This window comes from Cetorhinus maximus, chromosome 4 (assembly GCF_964194155.1).
Source record: "Cetorhinus maximus chromosome 4, sCetMax3.hap1.1, whole genome shotgun sequence".
Lineage (NCBI taxonomy): Eukaryota > Metazoa > Chordata > Chondrichthyes > Lamniformes > Cetorhinidae > Cetorhinus > Cetorhinus maximus.
In genome coordinates, this window is record NC_135882.1 from 155,516,625 (window position 1) to 155,531,241 (window position 14,617).

Sequence of the window (14,617 nt, forward strand, 5' to 3'; positions counted from 1 at the left end):
GAAGGTGGTGGTAAGCTCCCTTCTTGAACTGCTGCAGTCCATGTTGCATAGGTGCATCCACAGTGCTGTTAGGAAGGGAGTTCCAGGATTTTAACCCAACAACAATGAAGGAACAGCGATATATTTTCAAGTCAGAACGGTGAATGGCTTGGAGGGGAACTTGGTCATGTTCCTATGCATCTGATTCCCTTGTCCTTCTAGATGGTAGTGGTTGTGGGTTTGGAAGGTGTTGTCTAAGGCGCCTTGGTGAGTTCCTGCAGTGCATCTTGTCGATGATACACACTGCTGCCACTGTGCGTCAGTGGTGAAGGAAGTGAACGTTTGCGGATGGGGTGCCAATCAATCAGGCTGCTTTATCCTGGATGGTGTCAAGATTCTTGAGTGTCGTTGGAGCTACGATCATAACATAAGAACATAAGAACTAGGAGGAGTAGGCAATTCAGCCCCTCAAGCCTGCCCCACATTTCAATACGATCATGGCTGATCTTATTTCGGCCTCAACTCCAATTTCCCGCCCTCTCCCCCATAACCTTTCAACCCGTTACTAATTAAAAATCTATCTATCTATCTCCTCCTTAAATTTATTCAGCATCCTGGCATCCAATGCACTCTGAGGTAGTGAATTCCACAGATTCACGACCCTTTGAGAAAAGTAATTCCTCCTCATCTCTGATTTAAATTTACCACCTCTTAGCCTAAAACTATGGCCTCTCATTCTAGAATGCCCCACAAGGGGAAACACCCACTCCACGTCTACTTTGTCTATCCCCTTTAGCATCTTATAAACCTCAATTAGATATCCTCTCATCCTTCTAAACTCTAGCGAGTATAGGCCTAAACTGCTCAATCTCTCCTCATAAGACAAGCCCCGCATCTCTGGAATCAATCTAGTGAACCTCCTCTGAACCGCCTCCAGTGCAACTACATCCGTCCTCAAGTAAGGGGACCAAAACTGCGCACAGTACTCCAGATGCAGTCTCACCAATGCCTTGTACAATTGCAACAACAGTTCCCTATTTTTATACTCTATTCCTTTAGCAATAAATGCCAAAATTCCATTTGCCTTCCTTGTTACCTGCTGTACTTTCATACCAGCTTTCAGCGATTCATGCACGAGGACACCCAGATCCCTCTGCACTGAAACATTCTGAAGTTTCTCTCCATTTAAATAATAAGTCGCCTTTTTATTCTTCCAACCAAACTGGATAACCTCACACTTATCCACGTTAAACTCCATCTGCCAAATTTTGGCCCATTCACCTAACCTGTCCATATCCATTTGCAAATTCCTTATTTCTTCATTGCAACTTACTTTCCCACCTATTTTGGTGTCATCTGCAAATTTAGCTATAGTACCTTATATCCCTGAATCCAAGTCATTAATATAGATTGTAAATAGTTGGGGCCCAAGGACCGAACCCTGTGGCACCCCACTAGTTACAGCTTGCCATCCAGAAAAAGACCCATTTATCCCGACTCTCTGCTTTCTATTGGTTAGCCAATCCTCTATCCAAGCTAATATATTACCCCTAACTCCGTGTGATCTTATCTTGTGTATTAATCTTTTGTGCGGCACCTTTTCAAAGGTCTTCTGGAAGTCCAGATTTACTACATCTACAGGATCCCCATAATCCACTTTGCTTGTCACATTTCAAAGAACTCTAGCAAATTAGTCAAACACGATTTACTCTTCATAAAAACATGCTGACTCTGATGGATTGCATTTTCACTTTCCAAATGCCCCATTCCTACTTCCTTAATAATGGATTCCAACAATTTCCCAACGACAGACATTAAACTAACTGGTCTATAGTTTCCTACTTTGTGTCCCCCCCCTTTTTGTATAAGGGCGTTATATTAGCATTTTTCCAATTCACTGGAACCTTTCCAGAATACAGGGAATTTTGGAATATTATAGCCAATGCTTCCACTATCTCCACTGCCACTTCCTTTAATACCCTGGGATGTAGGCCATCAAGTCCTGGGGACTTGTCACCCTTTAATCCCAATAATTTGCTCAGTACTTTTTCTCTAGTGATGGCGATTGTTCTAGGTTCCTCCTTCTCTATATCCTCTGCACTACCTGTTACCATTGGGGTGGTATTCGTGTCCTCCACCGTGAAAACTGAAGCAAAATATTGATTAAGCATTTCTGCCATTTCTGTGTTCCCCACTATTAATGCCCCAGTCTCATCCTCCATTCACTTTAGCTACTCTCTTTCCTTTTATCGACTTGTGGAAGCTTTTGCCATCAGTTTTTACATTTTGTGCTAGTTTTCTTTCATAATTTAATTTTGCTCTTTTTATTTTTTTAGTAACCCTTTGTTGATCTTTAAAAGTTTCCCAATCTTCCAGCCTGCCACTGACCTTTGCAATTTGGTATGCCTTAGTTTTTGCCTTTATGTTATCTCTAACTTCCTTGCTTAGCCATGGATGCCTTTTCCCCTCTTACCATCTTTCTTCCTCTTTGGAATATATTTTACTTGGGAGGAATTGAATATCTCCTTAAATATCTGCCCCTGTTCATCAACCGTCCTACCTTGTAGTCTTCCTGCCCAATCCACTAGGGCCAAATCTGCCCTCATGCCTATGTAGTTACCTTTGTTTAACTCCAGAACACTAGTGTGGGACTCAAATTTCTCACTCTCAAATTGAACTTGAAATTCTATCATGCTATGGTCACTCTTCCCTAGAGGGTCCTTTACTATGAGATCATTAATTAATCGCATTACACAAAACCAAATCCTGAATAGCCTGTTCCCTGGTTGGTTCCACAACATATTGCTCCAAGAAACAAACTCTAATACACTCATATGAACTCTCCCTCAAGGCTACCCTTGCCAATTTGATTAGTCCAGTCTATATGCATATTAAAATCACTCATGATTATTGCCCTGCCTTTCTTACATGCTCCCAGTATTTCCTGGTTTATACTGTGCCCTACTGCTGATCTACTGTTTGGGAACCGATAGATTACTCCCACCAGGGACTTCTTTCCCTTGCTATTTCTTATATCATCCCAGACTGACTCTACGTCTTGGACTCCAGTGTCTATATCATTCCTCACTTTGGCACTGATCTCTTCCTTTACTAACAAAGCTACACCACCTCCTTTTCCTTCCTGCCTATCCTTCTGAAACACTGAGTACCCTTGGATATTCAACTCCCAAACCTGTTCTCCCTGTAACCATATCTCAGTAATCGCCACCAAATCATACCCATTTACCTCTATTTGCGCTGTTAACTCATTAGTTTTATTCCGAATGTTACGTGCATTCAGATACAAAGCCTTTAAGTTTGCCTATTGTCAATTTTCCCTACTCTTATATGATTCTTTGGTGCAATATGTCGTTCACGCATTCTGTCCCTTCCTTTCACTTTTTGGTAACAATCAGCCTAGTCACTAACCTGCATTCTTAACCTCTCCTTAAACTTTGATTTTTTATATTTCCCTGTAACTGAACCCTCCCCCCCAAACTATTTAGTTTAAAGCCCTATCTACAACCCTAGTTATGCGATTCAACAGGACACTGGTCCCAGCATGATTCAAGTGGAGCCCGTCCGAACGGAATAGTTCCCTCTTTCCCCCCACGCCAATCTTTGAGCCACACATTTACCTCTTTAATCTTATTGACCCTGTGCCAATTAGCTCGTGGCTCAGGTAGTAATCCGGAGATAATTACCTTATCCTGGCTGCAGAGAACAGTATCTATTACCCTAACTATACTATCCCTGAATCCAACTACATTTCTCTTTTCTCCCCCCAGTTGAATGGCTCCCTGTACCACAATGCAATGGTCAGTTTGCTCATCCTCCCTACAGTCCCCGCTCTGGTCCACACAGGGAGCAAGAATCTCGAACCTGTCAGATAAGGGCAAGGGCTGAGGCTCCTGCAGTGCTACTCCCTGGATCCCTCTACCTGCCTCACGCATAGTCACACCCTCCTGTCCCTGGCCACTGGCCGAATTTAAGGTAGCTAAGCTAAGGGGTGTAACTGTCTCCCGAAACACAGCGTCCAGGTAACTCTCCCCCTCCCTGATGTGTCACAGTGTCTGAAGCTCAGGCTCCAGCTCGTCAACTCTTGAGCCGGAGTTCCTCAAGCAACCAACATTTGCTACAGATGTGGTCACTAGGAACCACAATGGGGTCCACCAGCTCCCACATCATGCAGCTACAACACATCGCCTGGCCCTGCGTCTCTATTTCATTTAATTAGTTTTGGAATTTGTTTTTAAATTTCCTACTGGTCTTTAGTTTATCAATCTGTAAAATATTTCTCCTATTTACCTTTAATCCGAAAGCAAGTCAGAATAGAGATTCAAAATACACTTTTTAAAATCAGCTGGAACTCGCTCTCTCTGCTGAGTTGAAGCTGAAGTGTTAGGCTTCCGATCCTGGGCCTCAGTAGTCACCTTTAATCTGAAATCAACTTAGAATAGGTAGTTTCTTCCCAGCAACGGTGACTGCAGAGGACACTCTTCCCAGACTGCTTCCTGGCGACGGTGACTGCAGAGGACACTCTTCCCAGACTTCTTCACGGCGACGGTGACTGCAGAGGACACTCTTCCCAGACTTCTTCACAGCGATAGTGACTGCAGAGGACACTCTTCCCAGACTTCTTCACAGCGATAGTGACTGCAGAGGACACTCTTCCCAGACTTCTTCACAGCGATAGTGACTGCAGAGGACGCTCTTCCCAGACTGCTTCACAGCAAGCGGAGGGTATTCTGTCACACTCCTGACTTGTGCTTTGTAGATGGTGGACAGGCTTTGAGGAGTCAGGAGGTGAGTTAATTGCCACAGGATTCCTAGCCTCTGACCTGCTCTTGTAGTCTCAGTATTTATATCGCTAATCCAGTTCAGTTTCTAGTCAATGGTAACCCCCTCAGGATGTTGACAGTGGAGGAATTCAGCAATGGTAATACCATTGAACATCAAGGGGCGAGATTAGATAGGTTAGATTCTCTCTTATTGGGAGAAGGTCATTGCCTGGCACTTGTGTGGTGCGAATGTCACTTGCCACTTTTCAGCCTAAGCTTGGACATTGTCCAGGTCTTGCTGCATATGGACATGGACTGCTTTAGTATCTAAGTCATCGCGAATAGTGCCAAACATTGTTCACTGATAATTGCACATCCCCACTTCTGACCTTCTGATGGAAGGAAGATCATTGATGAAGCAGCTGAAGATAGTAGGGCCTTGGGTACTACCCTGAGGAACTCCTGCAGTGATGTCCTGGAGCTGACATGCCTGACCTCCAACAACCACAGCCATCTTCCTTTGTGCTAGGTATGACTCCAACAAGCAGAGTTTTCTCCGTTTCCCATTGACTCCAGTTTTGGTAGGGCTCCTGATGCCATACTCAGTCAAAAGCTGCCTTGATGTCAAGGACAGTCACTCTCACCTTACCTGTGGAGTTCAGCTCCTTTGTCCATGTTTGAACCAAGACTGTAATGAGGTCAGAATCTGAGTGGCTCTGGTGGAACCTAAACTGAGCATCAGTGAGCAGCTTATTGCTAAGCAAGTGCCGCTTGATAACACTGTTGATGACACCTTCCATCACTTTACTGATGATCGAGAGTAGACTGATGGGGCAGTAATCGGCTAGGTTGGAATTGTCCTGCTTTTTGTGTATATAATGTTCCTGGGCAATTTTCCACATTTCCAGGGAGATACCAGTGTTGTAGCTGTACTGGAACAACTTGGCTAGGGGTCCAGCAAGTTCCAGAGTGCCAGTCTTCAGTACTATTGCCAGAATATTGGAAGGGCTCATAGCCTTTGCAGTATCCAGTGCCTTCAGCCATTTCTTGATGCCACATAGAGTGAATCAAACTAGCTGAAAACTGGCATCTATGATGCTAGGGACCTCCACTACTAGATCATCCACTCGGCACTTCTGGCTGAAGATTGTTGCAAATGCTTCAGCTTTATCTTTTGCATTGCTGTGCTAGACCCCTCCATCATTGAGGATGAGGATATTTGTGGAGACTCTTCCTCCAGTGAGTTGTTTAATTGTCCACCACCATTCATGACTGGATCTGGCACAACAGCAGAGCTTCAATCTGATCTGTGGGTTGTGGAATCACTTAGCTCTGTCTATCACATGCTGCTTACGCTGTTTGGTACAGTAGTAGTCCTGTGTTGTAGCTTCAACAGGTTGACACCTCATTTTTAGGTATGCCTGGTGCTGCTCCTGGCAAGCTCTCCTGCACTCTTTTTGAAAAATGGTTGATCCCCTGGCTTGATGGTAATGGTAGATTGGGGGGCATGCTGGGGCATGAGTTTACAGATTGTGGTAGAGTACAATTCTGCTGCTGATGACCCACATCAGCTCATGGTTGCCCAGTCTTGCGTTGCTATATATGTTCGAAATCTATCCCATTTAGCACGTTGGTATTGCCACACGTGTGAAGACGGGACTTCGTCTCCACAAGGACTCTGCGGTGGTCACTGCTGCCGATACTGTCATGTACAGATTTCACCTGCGGCAGGCAGGATGTTGAGGCTAAGGTCAAGTATGTTTTTCCCTTTTGTTGGTTCCCCCACCACCTGCCGCAGATCCAGGCTAGCAGCTATTTCCTTTAGAACTTGGCCACTTGGTCAGTAGTAGTGCTACTGAGCCACTCTTGATAATGGACATGAAGTCCCCCACCCAGAGGAAGTCTGGCCCAGTCGGCTATTGGAAGGGAGGGAACTGATCTCAATCCGTGAGCGGAATAGATAGAGTGGACAGGATAAAATTGTTTCCCTTGGAGGAGTATTCTGGAACCAGGGGACATAGTTTCAAGATAAGTGGCAGAAGGTGTAGGGGGGACATGAGGAAGAACTTTTTTACGCAGAGGGTAGTGGGTGTCTGGAATTCACTGCCGAAGTTGGTGGTAGAGGCAGAAACTCTAAACTCTTTTAAAAAGTACCTGGATCTGTACCTTAAGTGCTGTAAGCTGCAGGGCTATGGGCGTGCAGGAAGATGGGATTAGAAAGGGCACCTGGGTGTCCTCGGGCTGGCATGGACAAGATGGGCCGAATGGCCTCCTTCTGTGCTGTAACTTTTCTATGGTTCTATGAAACAGGAGACAGTGATTTAGGAAGATGGTTTGCAGTACAGAAATGAAGCCAGACCTTATCTTTGCATTTGAGGATGTTCTTGAAACAGTGACCAGTTTTCGCAGACAAGAACAGGGCCTGACAATGCTTAATTTGGTCCAGCCAGATCTGCTGGTGAACATTAAACTAGTTGTCTGCCATATGCTTTCAAGTCTACATCCCTTCAACTAAGGGAACGGAGATGAGGGTCATACCAGGGGAACAGCAGAGTGAGAAAGAGTAACGGCTTTATTGGGGTCTAGGATATCAAGTGTGGAGATGAGGATGTGGTTAAGCAAATATTTGGCTGAAAATACTTCTCAATTTAGTTATTTTAAAAACTGAGATCCATAAAAAATAAGAAAGATATTTAGCCCAAACTGTACAGTAGTAGAATTTCCTTATCCCTCCTAACATTTATTCCTCCTTTCCATTCTATCCTAAAGGCAGGAATATGTGCTGGGATTCATTGGTGTCAATAACTATTTTGCACATCACCTTTACTTAAGTAAACATACTGCTTGGATATCCTCACTGTACAAGGCCAATAACCAAGTCCAACCAATAATAATATAAAAGCAAAATACTGCGGATGCTGAAATAAAAACAGGAAATTCTGGAAAATCTCAGCAGCTTTGGCAGCATCTGTAGAGAGGGAAACAGTGAGAAGCCAATATGACTCTTTCTCCGAATGGATGCGTACAAAACTTGAAAAAACAGGTTGAATAGTGATCAGCAACTGAGTGTATTTATTACATCTTCACTAATAAGAGCCATACAGATGGGGAAGCTTAAAAGTAATTTCTTTTAGTCATCACTGATTTGCTATATTTCATGATTTTTAATACTTTTGAAGATAAAACAGATGACAGCCCTTCAAAGCAAAATAAACCTGTTCAATTTTAGAAGGTTTGACACAAAATTATTGGTCCAGATTTTTTGGTGAGCAACAAAGCAATGGCACTCATGCTGACCTCAAAGAAAGCTGCTCACAAAGACCTAGTGTAGCTATCCCAAACTATGGATCTCAACTCCCAGAGGGACGAACAATTGGGGTTGCGAGCTCCCTCTCATGCAAGGCAACAATGGTGACTGTGGAGCATTTGCACTGTTAGGTCAGCCCTGGCATCAGCTCCAGGCCTGGTGGCATGCAGACGCACATTTTTTTTTTCTTGCCATGATTCGGTGGGCATGTCCTAAGGAAATAAGCTCAGAGGTCCAATCGCTGTATTGAACAGAGCCTGCAAAACGGTAGGTGAAACTGTGGTGAAGTTGCTGTCTACTCTCCAAGCACCCCCCGCTCAGCTCTAAGCCCCCATCCTGCTCTCACAGCTTTGTCCCCTGTTCTCACAGCTCTACACCCTTCCATTCTCACATCCTACACTCTTTCTCGATATTTCACACCCTCCATACACTCTTTCCCACTGACCCCATCTTAATGCTGGAAAATTGGTGTGACCCCAGAGTTGGGGCAGGGGGTGGGAGGAAAAGTTTGGGAAGCATTGACTAGTGATCTCTGTGATGCAGACTTCCCATTTCCCAACTGTAGCTCAAATCTAGTACCAAGCCAAGCGGGGATCTCCTCGCATGCAGCAGCTGTGATGTCAGCAAGTAGGTAAACAGCTAATCCCATTTAAGCATTCTCAGAAAGCAAACCAGTAAGCTAAAAGCACTTCACCCATCACTTTTAATTTAAAATAGCAAAATAAAAGATGATTAAGATTCAACAATGTGTAAATTTTCAGACTTTTGCAGCTAGCCGAAGAATGGAAGTTCGCATCAGTTCAAAGGTTTCCTATTGATTGCAGTCTGGGGCACCTGAGCAGCGCACCCTCTAGGAGAAGCATAGAATCACTAACAGCAGCATCTGAATTTCCGCATTATTCTATAAATATGCTGTCACTTTCAGAGGAGTAATGACAGCAAATGTTTCAGTCACTGCCACTGAAAAATCCAGGCTAATACATAAACACACTAATGCATTATATGCAGTAACTAGTTACCAAAACAATTGATTATTTTCTTACCTGGTGTATACAGGAGCACATTCACAGCCTGACGACTAGTTTGACCAGCAGAAGGATTAATCTTGTGTTTTAAAGTCTCTGAAGTTGTTTTAGGAACCACTAGAATAAATTCACAAAACAACCAACTTTAGGCACAAAAGTCTAGTATTAGAAAATGCTGGCAATAAACAGCAAATTAGTAAACGTCTGTAATGGGAAAACAAAAATTTGGGTATATTTTGAATTTGAACACATGAAAACTCTATGCCAATGGCCATTAACTATCTGGTCTCTTTGCATGGACCAGCTGCGTATTTCAAGAATTTTTTGTTTTTGTTTTAAATCGAGCAGTTGAAATTTTTTGTAAGTTAGGTAATTAAAATGGGTTCAGTTTACTCATGAGTTGCAGTGCACTGCGCTATCATAGTAGTCTTTAAAGAAGTCAACATTGGCTAATATTTGTATTTATATTTATATTTAATTTGTAATAGGCAATTAATGTTTACCTCATGTCTGTAAAAAAGACCATTTTAAAAATCAGTAGAAATAACAAAGATTTCCTTATTCTTACCCATATTCTTCATTTGGTCAAAATAAGCCAACTTGGAAGCTGCATAAATTGCTCGAGGTGACTGCATACATCCAACCACAGCATCCATCAATAGAACATTGGTTAATGCTTGCTGAATATACTGTGGGTCCTAAAAATGAAGTTGAAAAATTTACCTCTGTTGGCAAATTAAACATTGATGCATTGCTGAAGTATTGTAAATGTTGAGATAATATTGGCTCCCATTATAATTCACTAGGCTATTGAAATGAGCAAGGTCTGGATTTTAGAAAAAAAATACTTAGGTCTGGAATCTATGTTATGAGCTCCCATTAATTCTAGCATTCCTAAACAGTGAAATGTTCCTGTGCCCTTTTCCCTGCAATTGCTGATTGTTATACAGTGAAAAGGATTTTCAAAAAGTACGTAATGTGGATTTAGCACAATTGTGACAAAAAAACATTCTCGAAAACAAGGTGCAGTCAAGTTAGACCAAATTCTGCATAGAATTGATAGTGTACACAACAGTCTGATAACTAACCCACTTTGTGCTCATAGCAAAGTCATGATTGAAATCTGCCACTATTGTGAATGCAACAGGCATGCATTTTCCTTTCTTGTCCTCCAACATCTCTCCCCAATGTTTAACACAATTAACTCTACCATCCTCCTCAACTATCCAGCTCTATGTCTGCACATGCATGGTTCCATTCTTAGTTATCTGGACAAAGCAAGCATATAACCGATATTTGCACTTCCTGTCTCCCAGGCACCATCATCTTGCAAGTCCCAAAGAATCAGTCAAGGCTGTCTACCCATGCCCCCCAAACCTCCCGCCCCGTGCCCTTTTATTTCATCAATACACTTCATTTTGATTATATTATCTCTGGAATGGAGTCAACTTTCACACCATGTCCACATGCAGCAATACCTACATAACATTCAGGCTTGGGCTGATGGATTGACAAGTGCTGGGCAATGACCATCTCCAACAACACTGGAGTGCTGCTTTGGGCTGCATTAAAGTACTTAAGTTGGAGTTTGGTGAGAGAGGGACTTTTAAGGGTTAATTTCTATCTAAAGTCTAATTTTTCTTTAATTTAGCAACTAACAAAGTGGCCCTTGGGCTGGGTGAAGGTGACTTTTAGCCCAGTTTTAAAACAGGAGTTATACAGGCTCTACTTGCAGCTGCAGCTAGTTAATTAGATAACTGGCTTAAACAGGTTTTCAGAAGCTAGATTTAGACAGTATAAAAGCAGGCCATCTACGGTGCTGCTTTTGTCTACACTGGAGTGCTGGTTTGGGAGGCATAAGAGTACTTAAGGTAGAGTTTGGTGAGAGAGGGAGTTCAGAGAAGAGGGAAGGATGGATCCTTTCATTTTCTACCTTTCCTCATTAGAAGAGCAACGGCCTTGGTAAGCATTTCTTCTGTCCTTAGTATTCTCTAAACTAGAGGAAGTAAAAGTAAAGGGAGTAATTTAAGGGTAAGTCATGGCAGGGCAGCCTGACCAAGTGGAATGCTTATCCTATGTGATGTGGGAAGTCAGGGAAGCTTCTAGCGTTCAGGGCGACCACGTATACAGAAGGTGTCTCAAGCTGCAGCTACTTGCAATCCACGTTTCAGAGCTGGGAGCTGTGGCTAGGGTCACTATGGAGCATTCGCAAGGATGAGATCTTCATGGATAGCATATACAGTGAATGGTCACACCGCAGGTAAAGAGTGCACAGACAGAAAGGGAATGGGTGACTGCCAGACTGAGTAAAAGTACTAGATAGGTAGTGCAGGAGACCCCTGGGTATAACTCCCTCTCTAGCAAATTTTCTGTTTTGGATACTGCTGGGGGAGAAAGAGTGGGAGAGCAATAGCGATGGGGGATTTTTCTTCAGGGAAGCAGACAGACGTTTCTACAGCCGCAGACATAATACCAGGATGATATGTTGCCTCCCTGGTGCCAGGGTCAAGGGTGTCCCTGGTGGGCTGCAGGACATTTTGAAGGAGAGAGAGAGAACAGGCAGAGGTCATAGTCCATATTGGTATCAACAACATAAGTAAAAAGAGGGATGAGGTCCTGAAAGTAGAATAGAGAGAACTGGAAATAAATTGCAAAGCAGGACCTCAAAAGGTAGAAATCTCAGGATTACTCCCAGTGCCATGAGCTAATGAGATCAGGAATAGGAGAATACACCACATGAATGCATGGCTAGAGAAATGGTGTAGGAGGGAGGGATTCAAATTCCTGGCACCGATTCTGGGGATGATGGGACCTGTACAAGCTGGCCAGGTTGCACCCCAGCAGAACCGGGACCAATATCCTTGTAGGTGTTTGTGGGGATGTGGGAAGGGTTTAAACTAGAGTGGCAGAGGGATGGGAACCTGAGTGGGGAAACAAGAAAGGGAAACAAAGATAGGAATGAAAGAGAGAAAAGTGGAAGGCAAAAGTGGAATGCAGTGAAAACAAGGGCTAGCAGCAAATAGGAATATAGTACAAAAAAAGTGCTAAAAAGACAAGTCTAAAGGTACAATATTGGAATGCACGAAGCATTCACAATAAAATAGACAGATTAACACCTCAAATAGATGTAAACAGGTACAATATGACTGCGATTACAGAGACATGGCCATTGGGTGACCAAGGCCAGGAACTGAATATCCAAGGGTACTCAATATTTAAGAAGGGCAGGCAAAAAGGGAAAGAAAGTGGGGTGGCATTGTTAGTTAACATAGAAACGTAGAAAATAGGAGCAGGGGTGGGTCATTCAGCCCTTCGAGCTTGCTCCGCCATTCATTATGATCATGACTGATCCTCTATCTCAACGCTTTGCTCCCACTCTCTCCCCCTACTCCTTGATACCTTTAAGAGTTCAGAAATCTATCTATCTATTTCCTTCTGACTCTGGCTGGGAGGTCTAGAACAAAGGGTCATAGTCTCAGGATATGGGGTAGGCCATTTAGGACTGAAATGAGGAGAAACTTCTTCACTTAGAGGGTGGTGAACCTGTGGAATTCTCTACCACAGAAGGCTGCGGAGCCCAAGTCACTGAATATATTTAAGGTGGTAATTAGATAGATTTCTAAACTTTAAAGGTGTCAATATGGGGAGAGCAGGAGTATGGCATTGAGACAGAGGATCATCCATGATCACATTGAATGGTAGTGCAGGCTCAAAGGGCCAAATGACCTACTCCTGCTCCTAGCAGTTTGTGTGGAAGGGCAGGAAACGTTTGGGAGCCATGCTGTTGATTGATCTCCAGGAAAAGATAGGTATTTTCTATGTATCTAACAAGAGAGAATCCAGCCGTCTCCCCTTGACATTCTATGGCATAGTGAATCTCCCACTATCCATTTCCTAGGGTTACCACTGACAAGAAACCGAACTGCACTAACCACATAGATACTGTGGCTACAAGAACAGGTAAAAGGCTGGGAATTCTGCAGTGAGTAACTCAGTGCCTTACTTCCCAAAGCTGGTCCACCATCTACAAAGCACAAAACAGCAATGTGATGGAATACACTCCAATTGCCTGGATGAGCGCAACTGCAACAACACCCATTAAGCTCGATACCATCCAGGACAAAGCAGTCCAGCTTGATTGGCACTCCATCCACCACCTTCAACATTCACACTCTCCACCCTGACACACAGTGTACCATGCAGTGCAAGAACTCACCAAGGCTCCTTGGACTGCACCTTCCGAACCTTTGCTAAACGAGAAGGACAAGGGCAGATGAGTGGGAATACCACTACCTGCAAGTTCCCCTCCAAGTAATACACCATCATGACTTGGAGCAATATTGCCATTCTTTCACTGTCAGTAGGTCAAAATCCTTGAACTCCCTCCCTAACAGCACTGTGGGTGTACCTACGCCACATGGACTGCAGCGGTAAAAGATGACAGTTCGCCACCATCTTCTCAAGGTCAATAAGGGATAGGCATTAAATGCTGGCTTAGCCTATGATGCCCACATCCCGTGAACTAATATAAAAAAAATCCTAAGCATAATATTATGGTCATTGGAGACATCCAACATGTTGGTGAGATCTGGTTAGGAACCAATAACATCTGGTTTCAAGTACACAAAGTTTGAGATCCAAGACACATACCAAGTAAATAAAGCCAGAAGGTCCACGGGTTTTGACACAGCAGTGGGGGGGAAGGGGGAGCGGGGTCGGGAGGGGGTCGGGGAAAGGCGGGGGTCGGGGAAAGGCGGGGGTCGGGGAAAGGCGGGGGTCGGGGAAAGGCGGGGGTCGGGGAAAGGCGGGGGTCGGGGAAAGGCGGGGGTCGGGGAAAGGCGGGGGTCGGGGAAAGGCGGGGGTCGGGGAAAGGCGGGGGTCGGGGAAAGGCGGGGGTCGGGGAAAGGCGGGGGTCGGGGAAAGGCGGGGGTCGGGGAAAGGCGGGGGTCGGGGAAAGGCGGGGGTCGGGGAAAGGCGGGGGTCGGGGAAAGGCGGGGGTCGGGGAAAGGCGGGGGTCGGGGAAAGGCGGGGGTCGGGGAAAGGCGGGGGTCGGGGAAAGGCGGGGGTCGGGGAAAGGCGGGGGTCGGGGAAAGGCGGGGGTCGGGGAAAGGCGGGGGTCGGGGAAAGGCGGGGGTCGGGGAAAGGCGGGGGTCGGGGAAAGGCGGGGGTCGGGGAAAGGCGGGGGTCGGGGAAAGGCGGGGGTCGGGGAAAGGCGGGGGTCGGGGAAAGGCGGGGGTCGGGGAAAGGCGGGGGTCGGGGAAAGGCGGGGGTCGGGGAAAGGCGGGGGTCGGGGAAAGGCGGGGGTCGGGGGAAAGGAGGGGGTCGGGGGAAAGGAGGGGGTCGGGGGAAAGGAGGGGGAGGGGAGAGGAGAGTGGTGGGGTGGAGAGGAGAGAGTGGAGTGGAGTGGGGGGGGGGCGGAAGGAGAGTGGAGTGGGGGGGGGAGGATGGAGAGAGGAGAGGGGGGGAGAGAGAGGAGTGGGGGGGGGAGAGAGGAGTGGGGGGGGAGAGAGGAGTGGGGGGAGGGA

At 45.3% G+C, this 14,617-nt stretch overlaps 1 protein-coding gene across 3 annotated transcripts in view; it reads right to left on the reverse strand.

Annotated features, from left to right (window-relative positions):
• dennd3a (DENN/MADD domain containing 3a) overlaps positions 1–14,617 on the reverse strand; it is a 150,422-nt gene that overhangs the window by 27,958 nt on the left and 107,847 nt on the right. For all 3 annotated transcript variants that reach the window (XM_078540983.1, XM_078540984.1, XM_078540982.1), the window contains 2 exons: positions 9,661–9,790; positions 9,111–9,209 (listed from right to left, as the gene is read on the reverse strand). In XM_078540983.1, the coding sequence (XP_078397109.1) occupies positions 9,111–9,209; positions 9,661–9,790 (229 nt within the window). The remainder of the gene's footprint in view (positions 1–9,110; positions 9,210–9,660; positions 9,791–14,617) is intronic.